The sequence below is a fragment of the Mesoplodon densirostris genome, chromosome 13 (genome assembly GCF_025265405.1).
Source record: "Mesoplodon densirostris isolate mMesDen1 chromosome 13, mMesDen1 primary haplotype, whole genome shotgun sequence".
Lineage (NCBI taxonomy): Eukaryota > Metazoa > Chordata > Mammalia > Artiodactyla > Ziphiidae > Mesoplodon > Mesoplodon densirostris.
Genome location: NC_082673.1, coordinates 56,919,046 through 56,938,607, shown reverse-complemented (window position 1 = coordinate 56,938,607; position 19,562 = coordinate 56,919,046). Strand labels below are relative to the sequence as shown.

At 36.5% G+C, this 19,562-nt stretch overlaps 1 protein-coding gene across 11 annotated transcripts in view; it reads right to left on the bottom strand.

Moving 5' to 3' along the window:
- The window catches only part of VPS13B (vacuolar protein sorting 13 homolog B), a 791,444-nt gene that overhangs the window by 711,967 nt on the left and 59,915 nt on the right, over positions 1-19,562 (bottom strand). For all 11 annotated transcript variants that reach the window (XM_060116063.1, XM_060116054.1, XM_060116052.1 and 8 more), the window contains 3 exons: positions 17,360-17,527; positions 6,480-6,661; positions 1,164-1,338 (listed from right to left, as the gene is read on the bottom strand). In XM_060116063.1, the coding sequence (XP_059972046.1) occupies positions 1,164-1,338; positions 6,480-6,661; positions 17,360-17,527 (525 nt within the window). The remainder of the gene's footprint in view (positions 1-1,163; positions 1,339-6,479; positions 6,662-17,359; positions 17,528-19,562) is intronic.

Sequence of the window (19,562 nt, the reverse complement as noted above, 5' to 3'; positions counted from 1 at the left end):
GCATATTTTCATGTGCTTGTTGGACACCTGTATATCTTTTCTGGATACATGTTTATTCAGGTCTTTTACCCTTTTTTTAATAAGATTATTTTTTCCTAAGTTTTAAATGCCCTTTTCTAAAGGTTCGAACTATGGAAGTTAATCATCATCTTCTCCAAATTTTTCCTGAGTCTCAGACCCAACACAAGTCAAAGCCAATCATCCCGTGCACCATTTTTCTACTTCAGATCATTCATAACTTTATTAAATCAAACATCTTATCATTCTATCATACATCATGCTTAACTAACTGTTCACATGTCTGTCCAGTCCACTGTATATTAAGATTTTAAGGGAAGAGAATTTGTCTCTATTTTCCCACATTTCTTTATCCCTTCATTCTACCACATTCCCAGCAATAATGTCTTACACACAGTAGGCTTTAGTAAAAATATAATGAATTGAATAACTGAAATGAACCCACTAAGTATCTTTCAATGAAGTATATACTTCTTTAAGTAATGCTCCAATTAATTAAGTAGGTATCCTTCAATGAAGCATATAATTAGGTATAATTTTAGTCAATTATAATTACATATAATAATTAAGTATAAATAACTTAATTAGTTATAATAACTCTTGCTGAGACTCTGCAGAAAAATTATCAATATCGTTGTTCCTTGAACAACAAGGCAGTTAGGGGTGCAAGTTGAAAATCCAGATATAACTTTACAGTCAACCCTCCATCATATTCACAGTTCTGCATCTGAGGATTCAACCAACCATGTATCATATAGTACTGTAGTACGTATTTACTGAAAAAAATCTGTGTACAAGTGGACCTTGCACAGTTCAAACCCATGCTGTTCAAGGGTCAACTGTACTATAATTTACTAGGAAATCTTGAGGTTGGACTGCCTTAACTTTTATGTAATGTATATTCCAAACACTTATACCTACTAGAAATATTCAAGTTATTTTTAACATGTAGAAAAAAGAAAGTCAGAATAGTATGCAAAATGTAGGAAAGAAAAAAATTAGTGTCAAACAAGCAAAATAAAATCACCCCATCATATTAGAACACTGCAAAACATAATCTAATGTTGTAGTTTTCGAAGTTTCACAATAGTGAAAACACTTTGTAAAAACAATAGTTATAAAATAAAAGTTTTTGTTATATTTACCTGTAATGTTTCCTAACATATCTTTATTGTGACAGGTAGACTCTTCTGTTTCTCCATCTTTAAAATTTCCTATTTCTCCATAGTAAAGAGCAATCCCAAGTTGCATTATACGGATAAACATAGGCAACTGTTGATCAGTGATAGAAAGTTTCAAACTCTCTACTAAGGTATGAATCTGTATTTTGAAAAAAACAAAAACATCAACAAAAGCATATTCAAAGGGAGTACCATTTAACATAAGTAGAGAAATGTTAAGTCTTAAAATGGAAACCATAGGAGAAACAGTAATGTCCCAACATTTCTAATATTTAGGCCAAAATAATAGCTTAAAATCTTAGGAATTTAAACAGATTTTCTATGATGATCAATACATTTTAGATAGAAACTATATTAATCCAAACTATATAAGTGGAAATAGGAATGATAATGAAAAGATACAGTCACACTGGATTTCCAGATAACTTTTCCCAAAAGTTTTTGTTACCAAAATACCCACCTTATAATGTTAAGAGTACGACAGTACTCCAACAAAAACCATAAAAATCTCTGTCACAACTAAGAATAAAAGTTTCATGTCATTTTAGTAAGACTTTAATCACCCTTTTCAGCTTTATGAACTAAAAAGAATACACACACATCCTAAAAACATGTTAAGTGAGTAAATTACTAACATTATAACTATGTAAGTATGCACATGATAAAATGATTATTGTCAAATATGGAAAACCAAGTGAAAACATGATCAGGAATATTTCTCAAATAAACTTTAAATAAAAGATTTAAACATGGTATAAAATTTATAACATGAATCAATTATAAGAAATAAGATTAATTATTATCAACAGGGCACAAAGCAGTCCAATCTAAGTTCTCCTTATAGAATGAGACATCAATAGAATATAAAGACAGCCTCAGTGTAATGATTTCCTGCTGTTACATAAACATGGAATAAAACCAATTAAGCCATAAAGTCAAGTCTCTTGGAAGGTTTATTTTAACTAACTGGTATTTGAGTGTCTATGAAACATGAAAAAGAAGTAATGGTAATCATCATATTTTTAGGACTAAAGGCACAAAAAAATTGTACTTGAAGGGGAAGACAGTTGTAGGAGGAGGTGTAAAATACCATATTCAAATATGACTACAGGTTTCTTAAAACTGACTTAAAAACCATACACTGAATAGACCCTGAAATGGGGGACAGGTTGAGGGGGCGGGCACCGCAGTCCTGCCAAGCTCTTCTTCAATTTGAGATTTCTCTGCCATACCCTTTAAATACCATACAGCACCAACAGCACCGGTGATAAGCTGTCTTAGCAAAACTGGTGTCAACTCTGTGTGTATGTTTGTATGTATGTACCTAAAATACTATATACACCAATATATATATCTTTAATATATATAAGATATTTATACATGTAAATATCTTTAAAATCAATAAAGTTAACCCACAATAGAAAAACTGACAAAGAACCTGCATTAATTTTTCAAAGAGAAAATAATGGCCAGTGAACATATTTTCAAAAATCTAAGTTTGGGCTTCCCTGGTGGTGCAGTGGTTGAGAATTTGCCTGCTAATGCAGGGGACACGGGTTCGAGCCCTGGTCTGGGAAGATCCCACATGCCACGGAGCAACTAGGCCCGTGAGCCACAACTACTGAGCCTGCGCATCTGGAGCCTGTGCTCCTCAACAAGAGAGGCCGCGACAGTGAGAGGCCCGCGCACCGCGATGAAGAGTGGCCCCCACTTGCTACAACTAGAGATAGCCCTCGCACAGAAACGAAGACCCAACACAGCAAAAATAAATAAATTAATTAATTAATAAACTCCTATCCCCAATATCTTCTTTAAAAAAAAAGGAAAAATCTAAGTTTTATAATAATCAAATAAATATTCATTTGTATTACTTTTGATGAACAGCTTGGCTTTTTTAAAACATGACCATATTTAAGGATAGCAGGAGTGTAATATAGGCATTCCCCTAATGTTCATGAGCATATACACTGGTTAAACCTTTCTGGAAACAATTTTGCAGTACAGATTACAGGCCTTAAAAAAGTTTAAACCCATTAATAAGATATTTGCAATTACAGAAATCTCTCCTAAGGAATTAATCAGAGATGTGGTCAAAGATTTATGTGTAGACTTTCATTCCTCTGAAAAACTGTTAAGAAAAAGTAAATTTTCAAAAACAGGGGAAATGTTAAATAAATTACATACCCTAAGCTCTACATCTCATAGATGATACAATCTCTTAAGACATATTTATTACTCAAAAAATATAGAAAATTACAAAAAGCCCACCCAAAATACAAATAAACTCAAAAGCCACTTGAACATATGTGGGAGTCTTAGACAAATAATTAGGGTGTCTGGAACATTCTGGGAAATTCCCTGTCTTTGAGGTGATCAATGAGGTTAACGATGTCCATTTAATACTTATTTCCAAGCACTAAGAGGTGGAAGAATGATGGGTCTAATTCAAAACAGTAAATCTTACATCACAGTAGTATTAAAAAAAAAAACCTCAAAATTTAATTTCAGTTAAGCATAATGGTACCTCACACTCAGGGATTACCAAAGTCAAAAACCACCTGTCAACAAGTTCATTTATATTAAGGTACTTTTTAAAATAAAATGTCATGGCTAGTCAGTTTTGAGAAAAACTTATATGCCAACATTAAGTTTTACTCAAGTTCACTTATTTTTACTTTCCTCTAAGTTAGCCACATCCTAGAATGGACAATTAAATCTGTACTAATGATCAATAAGATTTTTTTATATAGTAAGGCTTCCCTATATCCATTACTTGCTTTCAAAATGTATCCTGAATCCACCCTTAACATTCCCCAACTTTACAAGCAGATTCAAGGTCAAAGAAGGAAAGTAAGTCCACTGTCCTGAGGGAGCGACATAATTACTTTTGAATTAATACTTTTCCATGCTTATCTTTGCATAAGAAGCTAATTCAAAAATAGAAGGAAAAAGTAACAGAATTTAAACAATGTGCACTGTATGATGCATAAGGGAAAAAAAAAACATACTCATGACTGAGCACTACCAAAGAAAAATGGGTGGATTTCATATATAAATATAAATTTAAGTACAATAAAGCTACATAAAATAGCAATGTTTTATGTTTTAAAAAACATGACGTAAAAATAATAAATAATTTATATAGCCATGCCCAAACAGGCACAGTAGTCAATCCCAGTGTTCGGACTTGGGGCCAGCTTTTCCATTATAGTACAAAAGCCTGTAATTCAATAATAAAAATTCATTCCACATTAAAACTTAGTTAACAAGATCACAAGTCACTGTGTGAATTCTTCTTCAAAGACAGATAAATAGGTAGACAGACAGACAAGAGGTACAGAAAACTGTTATGCAATAAAAGAACACAAGATTTACACTTAGAGAATAACCATACACATTAAAAATATTTACCAGTACCCTGGAGAACAAAATGAAGCAACTGAAAAAGGATTAATCTCCAAAATATACAAGTAGCTCATGCAGCTCAATATCAAAAACACAAACAACACAATCCAAAAATGGACAGAAGATCTAACTAGACATTTCTCCAAAGATATACAGATTGCCAACAAACACATAAAAGAATGCTCAACATCATTAATCATTAGAGAAACGCAACTCAAAACTATAATGAGATATCATCTCACACAGGTCACAATGGCCATCATCAAAAAATGTACAGGGCCTCCCTGGTGGCGCAGTGGTTGGGAGTCCGCCTGCCGATGCAGGGGACGCGGGTTCGTGCCCCGATCCCGGAGGATCCCACGTGCCGCGGAGCGGCTGGGCCCGCGAGCCATGGCCGCGGGGCCTGTGTGTCCGGAGCCTGTGCTCCGCAACGGGAGAGGCCACAGCAGTGAGAGGCCCGCGTACAGCAAAAAAAAAAAAAAAAAAAAAAAAAAAATGTACAAACAATAAATGCTGGAGAGGGTGTGGAGAAAAGGCAACCCTCACACACTGTTGGTGGGAATGTAAACTGATACAGCCACTATGGAGAACAGTATGGAGGTTCCTTAAAAAAACTAAAAATAGAACTACCATACGACCCAGCAATCCCCCTACTGGGCATATACCCTGAGAAAACCATAATTCAAAAAGAGTCATGTACCAAAATGTTCATTGCAGCTCTATTTACAATAGCCAGGACATGGAAGCAACCTAAGTGTCCATCAACAGATGAATGGATAAAGAAGATGTGGCACATATATACAATGGAATATTACTCAGCCATAAAAAGAAATGAAACTGAGTTATTTGTACTGAGGTGGATGGACCTAGAGTCTGTCATACAGAGTGAAGTAAGTCAGAAAGAGAAAAACAAATACCATATGCTAACACATATATATGGAATCTAAAAAAAAAAAAAAAAAAGTGGTCATAAAGAACCTAGGGGCAAGACAGGAATAAAGACGCAGACCTACTAGAGAAAGGACTTGAGGATATGGGGAGGGGGAAGGGTAAGCTGGGACAAAGTGAGAGAGTGGTAGTGTACATATGGACATATATACACTACCAAATGTAAAATAGCTAGTAGGAAGCAGTTGCATAGCACAGGGAGATCAGCTAGAAGGGTGGCATGGGGGGGGGAGGGAGGGAGACCAAGAGGGAAGAGATATGGGGATATATGTATAACTGATTCACTTTGTTATAAAGCAGAAACTAATACACCATTGGAAAGCAATTATACACCAATAAAAACGTTAAATAAATAAATAAATAAATAAATAAAAGCTCATCTAAAAACAAAAAGACATTACTGAAAAATTCCCATTGACATAAAATTGTAATTACATTTTGAAACGACAAATAAAAAGCTAAAATCTCCTAAACCAATAAACTAAGATATTAGGTAAGCAAATTTAAGTCTTGTAAAGTTACCTAAGAAAGATATGGGTCAATAACTATTGCTATCACATAAACAATTTATAAGGATTGAAATAAAGATTGATCTTCAGTCCAACATGGATATAAATACACTTTTTGATATGATGTCTTCTATCTACTTGAAGAGAAAAACACTAATCAGGTGGACAAACTAAAAAAGAAACTACAGTCACAACAGAAAAAGGTGTCCCCAAAATACCTCTATTAGAACACACAATACAAAAAGTTATAATATGCAACAAATAACATAAAAGTTATAAATAAAACATTTTTACAAAAAATAATGGTTTATATATTTATTAAGTTAATTTCTTCTTTGCTTTTTAATAATAATTAGCATGCATGAAAGTCAATAAGGTAGAAACATGCAACTCAACTATTAGAAAAAGAAACACCTACTTTAATAACAGATGGCATCTTGGAATTTAGGTTATCATATGTAAAATGCAGACGTGTTCTGAAGGAACATTTGTACAATAAAGGATCCTGGTAAAATTCTATTTTACCACTAGCATTTCGTTTATCAAGGCAAACTGTACAGTCGGAAAAATTGATAACCTTTCTCAGCACCAGATCAGTTGCTAAAAAGGAAAGAAAAACATTTTAAGTAAAAAGGAAAGTTAGAGGGAAAAAAGTCAATTATTTATTAGTATAATAGTAATACAAATAATAGCAGAAATAAGATTAATAGCACATTTAATACATGATGTCAGAACCTATAAAAGAACTTTTCATTTACTATATCATTTAAATCTTCCAACAACCTTAGGCACAATAATCCCCATTTTATGTACAAAGAATCAAATAGAGCCTAAAGAAACGAAGCAGCTTGCCCCCAATTTGCTTGACACCTAACTACAAATTTAAGACAAACTTTATGAAAAATTCTGCTACATTTCACTATCTGCAATGTAATATTAAATAACAATAATAAAATAAAATTCTTAAAAAACCATATTAAAAAAATATTTTGAGTAACAGGGCTTCCCTGGTGGTGCAGTGGTTGAGAGTCCGCCTGCCGATGCAGGGGACACAGGTACGTGCCCTGGTCCGGGAAGATCCCACATGCCGCGGAGCGGCTGGGCCCGTGAGCCATGGCTGCTGAGTCTGCGCGTCTGGAGCCTGTGCTCCACAACGGGAGAGGCCACAACAGTGAGAGGCCCGCGTACCGCAAAAAAATTAAAAAAATTAAAAAAATTAAAAATATACAGTTCCGGGTAAGATGGCGGAAGAGTAAGACGCGGAGATCACCTTCCTCCCCACGGATACACCAGAAATACAGCTACACGTGGAACAACTCCTACAGAACACCTACTGAACGCTGGCAGAAGACCCCAGACCTCCAAAAAGGCAAGAAACTCCCCACATACCTGGGTAGGGCAAAGCAGAGAGATCCCCACACAGAGGATCAGTGCCGAGCGGCACTCACCAGCCCGAGAGGCTTGTCTGCTCGCCCGCCGGGGCGCGCAGCGCTGGAAGCTGAGGCTCGGGCTTCGGTCAGAGCGCAGGGAGAGGACTGGGGCTGGCGGCGAGAACTCAGCCTGAAGGGGGCTAATGTGCCACAGCTAGCCGGGAGGGAGTCCGGAAAAACTCTGGAGCTGCCGAAGAGGAAGAGACTTTTTCTTCCCTCTTGGTTTCCTGGTGCGCGAGGAGAGGGGATTAAGAGCGCTGCTTAAAGGGGCTCAACAGACGGGCGCGAGTCGCGACTGAAAGCGCGGAGCCCAGTGACGGGCGTGGGACGCTGGGGCTGCTGCTGCCGCCGCCAAGAAGCCTGTGTCCGAGCGCAGGTCACTGCCCACACCGCCCTTCAGGGAGCCTGTGCAGCCCGCCACTGCCGGGGTCCCGGGATCCAGGGGTGGCTTCCCTGGGAGAACGCGCGGCGCGCCTCGGGCTGGTGCAACGTCACGCCGACCTCTGCCGCTGCAGGCTCGCCCCGCACTCCGTGCCCCTCCCTCCCACCCGGCCTGAGTGAGGCAGAGGCCCCGAAGAGGCTGCTCCTTTAACCCTGTCCTGTCTGAGCGAAGAACAGACACCCTCCGGCGACCTACACGCAGAGGCGGGGCCAAATCCAAAGCTGAGACCCAGGAGCTGTGAGAACAAAGAAGAGAAAGGGAAACCTCTCCCAGCAGCCTCAGAAGCAGCGGATTAAAGCTCCACAATCAACTTGATGTACCCTGCATCTGTGGACTACGTGAATAGACAACACATCATCCCAAATTGAGGAGCCCGGAGTCAGTGCTGTGCCTCTGAGGTGGGAGAGCCAACTTCAGGACACTGGTCCACAAGAGACCTCCCAGCTCCACATAATATCAAACGGCGAAAATCTTCCAGAGATCTCCATCTCAACACCAGCACCCAGCTTCACTCAACGACCAGCAAGCTACAGTGCTGGACACCCTATGCCAAACAACTAGCAAGACAGGAACACAACGCCACCCATTAGCAGAGAGGTGGCCTAAAATCATAAAAAGTCCGCAGACACCCCAAAACACACCACCAGACGTGGGCCTGCCCACCAGAAAGACAAGATCCAGCCTCATCCACCAGAACACAGGCACTAGTCCCCTCCTCCAGGAAGCCTACACAACCCACTAAACCAACCTTAGCCACTGGGGACAGACACCAAAAACAACGGGAACTACGAACCTGCAGCCTGCAAAAAGGAGACCCCAAACACAGTAACATAAGCAAAATGAGAAGACAGAAAAACACACAGCAGGAGAAGGAGCAAGATAAAAACCTACCAGATCTAACAAATGAAGAGGTAATAGGCAGTCTACCTGAAAAAGAATTCAGAATAATGATGGTAAAGATGATCCAAGATTCTATTTCCCAGATCCAAAATCTTGGAAATAGAATAGACAAAATGCAAGAAACAGTTAACAAGGACCTAGAAGAACTAAAGATGAATCAAGCATCGATTAAAAACACAATACATGAAATAAAAAATACTCTAGATGGGATCAATAGCAGAATAACTGAGGCAGAAGAACGGATAAGTGAGGTGGAAGATAAAATAGTGGAAATAACTGCTGCAGAGCAAAATAAAGAAAAAAGAATGAAAAGAACAGAGGACAGTCTCAGAGACCTCTGGGACAATATTAAACGCACCAACATTCGAATTATAGGGGTTCCAGAAGAAGAAGAGAAAAAGAAAGGGACTGAGAAAATATTTGAAGAGATTATAGTTGAAAACTTCCCTAATATGGGAAAGGAAATAGTTCATCAAGTCCAGGAGGCACAGAGAGTCCCATACAGAATAAATCCAAGGAGAAATACGCCAAGACACATATTAATCAAACTGTCAAAAATTAAACACAAAGAAATCATATTAAAAGCAGCAAGGCAAAAACAACAAATAACACACAAGGGAATCCCCATCAGGATAACAGCTGATCTCTCAGCAGAAACTCTACAAGCCAGAAGGGAGTGGCAGGACATAATTAAAGTGATGAAGGAGAAAAACCTGCAACCAAGATTACTCTACCCAGCAAGGATCTCATTCAGATTTGATGGAGAAATTAAAACCTTTACAGACAAGCAAAAGCTGAGAGAGTTCAGCACCACCAAACCAGCTTTACAACAAATGCTAAAGGAACTTCTCTAGGCAAGAAACACAACAGAAGGAAAAGACCTACAATAACGAACCCAAAGCAATTAAGGAAATGGGAATAGGAACATACATATCAATAATTACCTTAAATGTAAATGGACTAAATGCTCCCACCAAAAGACACAGACTGGCTGAATGGATACAAAAACAAGACCCATATATATGCTGTCTACAAGAGACCCACTTCAGACCTACAGACACATACAAACTGAAAGTAAGGGGATGGAAAAAGATATTCCATGCAAATGGAAACCAAAAGAAAGCTGGAGTAGCAATTCTCATATCAGACAAAATAGACTTTAAAATAAAGACTACTAGAAGAGACAAAGTAGGACACTACATAATGATCAAGGGATCAATCCAAGAAGAAGATATAACAATTGTAAATATTTATGCACCAAACATAGGAGCACCTCAATACATAAGGCAAATACTAACAGCCATAAAAGGAGAAATTGACAGTAACACAATCATAGTAGGGGACTTTAACACCCCACTTTCACCAATGGACAGATCATCCAAAATGAAAATAAATAAGGAAACACAAGCTTTAAATGATACATTAAACAAGATGGACTTAATTGATATTTATAGGACATTCCATCCAAAAACAACAGAATACACATTTTTCTCAAGTGCTCATGGAACATTCTCCAGGATAGATCATATCTTCGGTCACAAATCAAGCCTTGGTAAATTTAAGAAAATTGAAATTGTATCAAGTACCTTTTCCGACCACAATGCTATGAGACTAGATATCAATTACAGAAAAAGAGCTGTAAAAAATACAAACACATGGAGGCTAAACAATACACTACTTAATAACTAAGTGATCACTGAAGAAATCAAAGAGGAAATTAAAAAATACCTAGAAACAAATGACAATGGAGACACGATGACCCAAAACCTATGGGATGCACCAAAAGCAGTGCTAAGAGGGAAGTTTATAGCAATACAATCCCACCTTAAAAAACAGGAAACATCTCGAATAAACAACCTAACCTTGCACCTAAAGCAATTAGAGAAAGAAGAACAAAAACATCCCAAAGTTAGCAGAAGGAAAGAAATCATAAAAATCAGATCAGAAATAAATGAAAAAGAAATGAAGGAAACGATAGCAATGATCAATAAAACTAAAAGCTGGTTCTTTGAGAAGATAAACAAAATTGATAAACCATTAGCCAGACTCATCAAGAAAAAAAGGGAGAAGACTCCAATCAATAGAATTAGAAATGAAAAAGGAGAAGTAACAACTGACACTGCAGAAATACAAAAGATCATGAGAGATTACTACAAGCAACTCTATGCCAATAAAATGGACAACCTGGAAGAAATGGACAAATTCTTAGAAATGCACAACCTGCCAAGACTGAATCAGGAAGAAATAGAAAATATGAACAGACCAATCACAAGCACTGAAATTGAAACTGTGATCAAAAATCTTCCAACAAACAAAAGCCCAGGACCAGATGGCTTCACAGGCGAATTCTATCAAGCATTTAGAGAAGAGCTAACACCTATCCTTCTCAAACTCTTCCAAAATATAGCAGAGGGAGGAACACTCCCAAACTCATTCTACGAGGCCACCATCACCTTGATACCAAAACCAGACAAGGATGTCACAAAGAAAGCAAACTACAGGCCAATATCACTGATGAACATAGATGCAAAAATCCTCAACAAAATACTAGCAAACAGAACCCAACAGCACATTAAAAGGCTCATACACCATGATCAAGTGGGGTTTATTCCAGGAATGCAAGGATTCTTCAATATACGCAAATCAATCAACGTGATACACCATATTAACAAATTGAAGGAGAAAAACCATATGATCATCTCAATAGATGCAGAGAAAGCTTTCGACAAAATTCAACACCCATTTATGATAAAAACCCTGCAGAAAGTAGGCATAGAGGGAACTTTCCTCAACATAATAAAGGCCATATATGACAAACCCACAGCCAACATCATCCTCAATAGTGAAAAATTGAAACCATTTCCACTAAGATCACGAACAAGACAAGGTTGCCCACTCTCACCACTCTTATTCAACCTAGTTTTGGAAGTTTTAGCCACAGCAATCAGAGAAGAAAAGGAAATAAAAGGAATCCAAATCGGAAAAGAAGAAGTAAAGCTGTCACTGTTTGCAGATGACATGATACTATACATAGAGAATCCTAAAGATGCTACCAGAAAACTACTAGAGCTAATCAATGAATTTGGTAAAGTATCAGGATACAAAATTAATGCACAGAAATCTCTGGCATTCCTATATACTAATGATGAAAAATCTGAAAGTGAAATCAAGGAAACACTCCCATTTACCATTGCAACAAAAAGAATAAAATATCTAGGAATAAACCTACCTAAGGAGACAAAACACCTGTATGCAGAAAATTATAAGACACTGATGAAAGAAATTAAAGATGATACAAATAGATGGAGAGATGTACCATGTTCTTGGATTGGAAGAATCAACATTGTGAAAATGACTCTACTATCCAAAGCAATCTACAGATTCAATGCAATCCCTATCAAACTACCACTGGTATTTTTCACAGAACTAGAACAAAAAATTTCACAATTTGTATGGAAACACAAAAGACCCCGAATAGCCAAAGCAATCTTGAGAACGAAAAATGGAGCTGGAGGGATCAGACTCCCTGACTTCAGAGTATACTACAAAGCCACAGTAATCAAGACAGTATGGTACTGGCACAAAAACAGAAATATAGATCAATGGAACAGGATAGAAAGCCCAGAGATAAACCCACGGACATATGGTCACCTTATCTTTGATAAAGGAGGCAGGAATGTGCAGTGGAGAAAGGACAGTCTCTTCAATAAGTGGTGCTGGGAAAACTGGATAGGGACATGTAAAAGTATGAGATTAGATCACTCCCTAACACCATACACAAAAATAAGCTCAAAATGGATTAAAGACCTAAATGTAAGGCCAGACACTATCAAACTCTTAGAGGAAAACATAGGCAGAACACTCTATGACATAAATCACAGCAAGATCCTTTTTGACCTGGCTCCTAGAGAAATGGAAATAAAAGAAAAATAAATAAATGGGACCTAATGAAACTTAAAAGCTTTTGCACAGCAAAGGAAACCATAAACAAGATGAAAAGACAACCATCAGAATGGGATAAAATATTTGCATATGAAGCAACTGACAAGGGATTAATCTCCAAAATTTACAAGCAGCTCATGCAGCTCAATATCAAAAAAACAAACAACCCAATCCAAAAATGGGCAGAAGACCTAAATAGACATTTCTCCACAGAAGATATACAGACTGCCAACAAACACATGAAAGGATGCTCAACATCTTTACTCATTAGAGAAATGCAAATCAAAACTACAATGAGATATCATTTCACACCAGTCAGAATGGCCATCATCAAAAAATCTAGAAACAATAAATGCTGGAGAGGGTGTGGAAAAAAGGGAACACTCTTGCACTGCTGGTGGGAATGTGAATTGGTACAGCCGCTATGGAGAACGGTATGGAGGTTCCTTAAAAAACTACAAATAGAACTACCATATGACCCAGCAATCCCACTACTGGGCATATACCCTGAGAAAACCATAATTCAAAAAGATACATGTACCAAAATGTTCATAGCAGCCCTATTTACAATAGCCCGGAGATGGAAACAACCTAAGTGTCCATCATCGGATGAATGGATAAAGAAGATGTGGCACATATATACAATGGAATATTACTCAACCATAAAAAGAAATGAAATTGAGCTATTTGTAATGAGGTGGATAGACCTAGAGTCTGTCATACAGAGTGAAGTAAGTCAGAAAGAGAAAGACAAATACTGTATGCTAACACATATATATGGAATTTAAGAAAAAAAAATGTCATGAAGAGCATAGGGGTAAGACAGGAATAAAGACACAGACCTACTAGAGAATGGACTTGAGGATATGGGGAGGGGGATGGGTAAGCTGTGACAAAGTGAAAGAGCGGCATGGACATATATACACTACCAAACATAAGGTAGATAGCTAGTGGGAAGCAGCCGCATAGCACAGGGAGATCAGCTCGGTGCTTTGTGACCGCCTGGAGGGGTGGGATATGGAGGGTGGGAGGGAGACGCAAAAGGGAGGGGATATGGAAACATACGTATATGTATAACTGATTAAATTTGTTATAAAGCAAAAAATTTAAAATATATATATATATATATTTTGTTTTTGAGTAACAGTTGCTCATTTAACATTTATTTTTCACTGAAAAACTTACTGCTACTCTCAAAAACTGCACTCTTCAGTATGGTAGCCACCATCAATACGGTGTTATTTAAATTTACCTATGAATTAACTAAAATTATGTAAAACTAAAATTTCAGGTCCTTGGTTACATTAGCCACATTTCATGTACTCAAAAGCCACATACAGTTAGTGGCTAGGGTACTGGACAGTAAAAAATAAAACATTTCCATCATCACAGAATATTCTGGTGGCCAGCACGCCTCTAAATAATAACTAATGAAGAAATTACAAAATTACCAGTAATGGTATAAAGTTTGTTTTCAAGGGAATAAAAATGGAAACAATTGCTGGTAAAGTATCAAACTAGAAAATAAAACCTTTAGCAAATTTATTCCTAACTAATAATCAATTCCTAGGTGAACATTAGGCCCAAATCTACTTGGTCAGTGACTTTCAGCTAGCAACTATCCACATGCTATGGCCATGAGAATCTTCAAAACAATAAACTATACTTTCTATTTCTGAGTATATCCTGGCAACCTCTAATTAATTCAACATTTAATTTTCTTCTCTTTTTTTGGATTTAAGTTTTTAAGAAGTATAAAGAGTATGCACATGTATGAAAACAGTAAAGTTTTATTCAGCCAATAAATTTCAAATTTGTCTGTTAGTTGAAAAAAAACACAAACTTACCATATAATTTCATTTTACATAGTATATAAATGATTTAGTTACTGTTATTATATACATGTACATAAATTAAAGAAATTAAAGAAATTATCATAATAGGATAAGAAATGAAAGAAACCAGCTAGATGCTTCCTTCCCTCTCTTTATAATAATTATAATTCACTGAGTATTTGCTATTAGACACTACATTAAATCTTTTACATCCATTATCTCTTATAATATTTATATGGCTCTGTTTAAAAGCTGTGGAACAAAGGCACAGTAAGGGTAAATAATCTGTAATGTTAGACAGTTTATAAAGAGCAGAGGTGTAATTCAAACTCTGACAACCTTACTCCAGAGCATATGTTCTTATCCATTATGGTATAAGAATATAAAGTGATCATATTTCAAGGATATCCTAGAAAATTTTTCAGAGAGAGGAAATTACTAAGCTTTGAAAAATATTTTTCTTAAACACGAATATAACAGGAACTATCTTAAAGATACAAAATGAATTGTGGTTCTGGTACTTACTTTACATAACATACTACAATTTAATCTATAAAATGACGATAATAACTATGTCTATCTAACAAGCACTGTGGAAAATAATTCTGCATTATTTTGAGAATGTGAATATTTGCATATCCTCCGAACTAACAAACCCACTCCTAAGTACTATATATGTCCTAAAGAAATGCTTACATGTACGCATAATGTTTTCAAGATTCATCCATGTTTTAGCATGTATCAGGACTTCATTCCTTTTTACAGCACTTTTTTAAAGCAATTAAATGATAAAATTTAATACAGCAGTTAACTCTAGGAGGAAGCAAGGGAATAGGACAGGGAAAAATACATTGGAAGGGGCAAACTGTTAATGTTCTAGTTACTTAAAGGGTAAGCATTAATTATATTGTGTTATAACAAGTATCTGTTACATAAATCCTTTTAAGTACCAAATGTTGCATTAAAAATTAATAAAAGGGAAACAGTATCTACCTCAGAAGGTAAAGGATTCAAACAAGATAATTAACTAAAAAAGAACAACAAAAACAAAAAACATAAACAGCACCAGGCAGAGCAGTTAAAAGCACTCACTCAATAAATGGAAAATACTATTTGCTGTCTTTACCACCACCATCATCATGAGCTTTCATGTGGTATCATACTTGACTCTCATAAATACACTGGTGGGTTGGCAGTAATGATAATTCACATTTACAAATGACTTACCCAAGGTTGCACTAGGTTAGTGCTGGAGGGAAGATTTGAACCAAGATCCCCTAACTCCCAATCCAAGACTCTTTCTAATTCATTATAAATAACTTCCCAGAGTAATATTTGCTTTACGTCTATGGAAAAACTATTAATGACATTTCTTCCCCTAAAATGTCAACTCATTTATTCAATCCTGCATCATCCAGTTGTTTGTTTTCTATTTTTCATAACTTTTTATTTTGGCATTTTAACCAAATATTTCTTTCCACAGAAGATAAGAAGGAGGCATTGAAAATGACTCAGAAACAAAGTTTGGGCCTTTGCATATGCTCTTATTTATGCCTCACGACAGAGCTGCAAGATCAGGATTATTCTTCATTATTAAAATGTGAAGGCCAAACATTAAAGAACATACAAAAACAAAACTATATTCCAATTCTTCTAGTTCCTATTTGTATGCCCTAATAAGACAAGTTAAGTAACCCTGAGACTCAATTTCACTTTGCTTTCTTGTAACTAGGACTTAAAATAAGTAAATGAATATATGACTAAACAAATGAGAAAGGATATCACTTTATGGAATTGTAATGAGAATCTGAGAAAATGAATTTAAATAATAATAATAGTAGTTCATTTTCTGAGTGCTGACTATGTTAAGACACTTTTATGCTATGGTATATATGTGAGGAAACTAAGAGACAGTGAAGTGAAGTAACTCACCCAAGGTCATACATCTCTATGAAGTTGGGAGAGCCAGGGTTCAAACTCAGGTAGTCTAACTTTAGTGCCAGCACCTTTAACAATTATGTACAATGGCAAGTCACAAATAAAAGGTGTTCACAATAGTCTCCTTACTATATTTTCCAAAAATACCCACTGCTTACCCTATCAGAACATGTATCAACAAGTGTTGTGCCTTACTTAACTATTATGTCTTCTGACAAAACTAAGAAGCAGCACTATTTTTTTCAAAGCTCTAATTTCAAGGCTTGACACAGTGCCTACCTTCCATGTAGAACATAATAAATAAAATAATAATAAATATTTGGTAGTTATTAAATTATATTATTACTTAATAGTTCTTTTAATATAAGCAGAAGGAGAATGCAGCACATAATAAAGGAGGCTTTGGGATTATCCAAAAATCCCAAATATGCTCTGTAGTACACAAACCTAAAACATAAATCAGTCAGATACACTGTTTTGCCATTACTGAACTATGCAAAAGCAACGTGTCCCCTTTCCTCTTTCACAAAGATTCAAAATTTTAACTAAGTATTATTTAATTTTTATTCCTTCAACCCATAGCATTGTAAAATACTATATATAATATTTGAAGCAAGAAAGTAACCAGTAAGAAAGAATAAAAATTAATATAATTGTATGCTAAATTTTACATATGTGCACTTTTCCAGGCTGAAGGCATAAAGCATTCATTAGACTTATCCAGGAGCCTGGTGGCCCAAAAAAAGGTGTAGAATGCAAGATAACTGTTTCAACAATAGAAAAAGCTATACTCTTCTTGACGTTTACTCACCAGAAATATCCATGAATGCACGATCCCACAATTCACCTACTGTATAGCATTCTGCAGAAGTGATGTTGACTGAAAGAACAATATCATCTTCAACATATTTTAGTATGAGATTATTTATGACAATATTTACGTTATTTACAACTCGTCTAATCAGACTCTGCACGTAACCTATAAAATAGGGGAAAAATGAATCCAATTAGAAGTTAAATCAATAAATAATTATTCTTAAAATGTTACTAAACAATACATGTGAAAGATGGGTATCATTTATCATATTTTGCAAAGATGAAACTAACATTCAGATAAGTAAACAGGCTTGCCAAAGAGACACAGCTAATAAGTAGCAGATCCACCCAAACAAAAACCACTATAAAGAAGTTCTATATCATGAACTTTCACATACTAAGAGAAACCATAGAAGCCATACCTTTTAACAACATAATTCTAGATCCCATTCAAAGATTATCCTAATCTACAAGTACTTTGTCTGATTTCTGCCTGTTTTATTTTCCCAAATGAAACAGTGTTACTATATACTGATTATACAATACATAAGAGGAAGAAGAGCTTCTTTAAGGTTCTTTTTTCAGCTACCGTCTTCTCTTCCTACTTTAAATACCCATAAAGACATTCAAAAACAAGGCCTGGAGGAAGAAAGATAGAAGAAACAAGACCATCATAACGGATTCAATGATTTCCACTTACTAATGTATAATACTGAAACACAGAAGGGGGGAGAACATGACTGAGGAAGAAAACAGAAAGTATTAAAGAAAGAGGGGGAAAAGAACACAATGAAGAAGACAAAAGAGAAGAGTAGGGAAAGAAAGAAAACAGATAAAGCATGATGCGAATTCATAATCTCAGAAGTTTCTCACACAATAAATGTGTATATAGATATATTATTGAGGAATATAATTGAAAATATAAGTGAAACTAAACCTAAACAGCATTTAAAAAGACAAACGAGAAAAAGATTAAAAACTTTATTCAAATGCATTTTCCACTATAAAACCTATGTAAAAACTAATTAAAATTTTAGCTATTTCATGAAATAACTATCTGCTTGTATTCTTTATTTATTTTTTTTTTTTTTGCGGTATGCGGGCCTCTCACTGTTGTGGCCTCTCCCATTGCAGAGCACAGGCTCCGGACGCGCAGGCTCAGCGGCCATGGCTCACAGGCCCAGCCGCTCCGCGGCATGTGGGGTCTTCCCGGACCGGGGCATGAACCCGTGTCCCCTGCATCGGCAGGCGGACTCCCAACCACTGCGCCACCAGGGAAGACCCTGCTTGTATTCTTTAAACCAGAACTTTACTGACAAAATAGAATCAACTTCTGTCAGCAATTGACATTGTTAACACCTACACCGAAGCCTGCTAGAAGAAAGCTTACTTAAATTTATTCAACCGCAAATGCTTGCAAAAACCAACTCCTTCATTCATTACCAATGGATACAAATAGAAAAGAAATGTAGAATGACTAAGTTCAAGTTTTTCTCATATTAGCAGCTTTTAGAGTGCCAATTATCATATGCTATAAAATTAACATACAAAATATCAATAAATTTAGGGAACAAATATTTTACGAGAGCAGATGCTAAAATGATGCTTAACAAATTACACTTCCAAAAGAAATTTTAAGTATCAAAATGTTCAACCTTAAAATGTATATTTCCCCCATGCTATCACTACTCAAGAGAGATGTTAAAAATGAACAGTTTCGGGCTTCCCTGGTGGCGCAGTGGTTGAGAGTCCGCCTGCTGATGCAGGGGACACGGGTTCGTGCCCCGGTCCGGGAAGATCCCACAGAGTGGCTGGGCCCGTGAGCCATGCCCCTGAGCCTGCGTGTCCGGAGCCTGTGCTCCGTAGCGAGAGAGGCCACAACAGTGAGAGGCCTGAGTACGGCAAAAAAAAAAAGAGCAGATCTAAGAGCTCTCATCACTCCATATCCCTAGGAATATATCTCTTCAAGTGCAATAAAAGTAATTCAGGTCTATTCCACAAGCATCTGAAAACGCAAGGTCATTCTGGGGATAAGAACCTCTAAGACGTCATATTAGATGGCTCTAAAACAACAGCCTCCTGCTAGTCAACCTTTCCAGAAATTCTTATCATTATCCAACTCTCTCCCACCCACAAACCCCATTCCTCCAAACACATACATCTAATGCCCACAGGGCCAGAAAAAACACTATGAATTT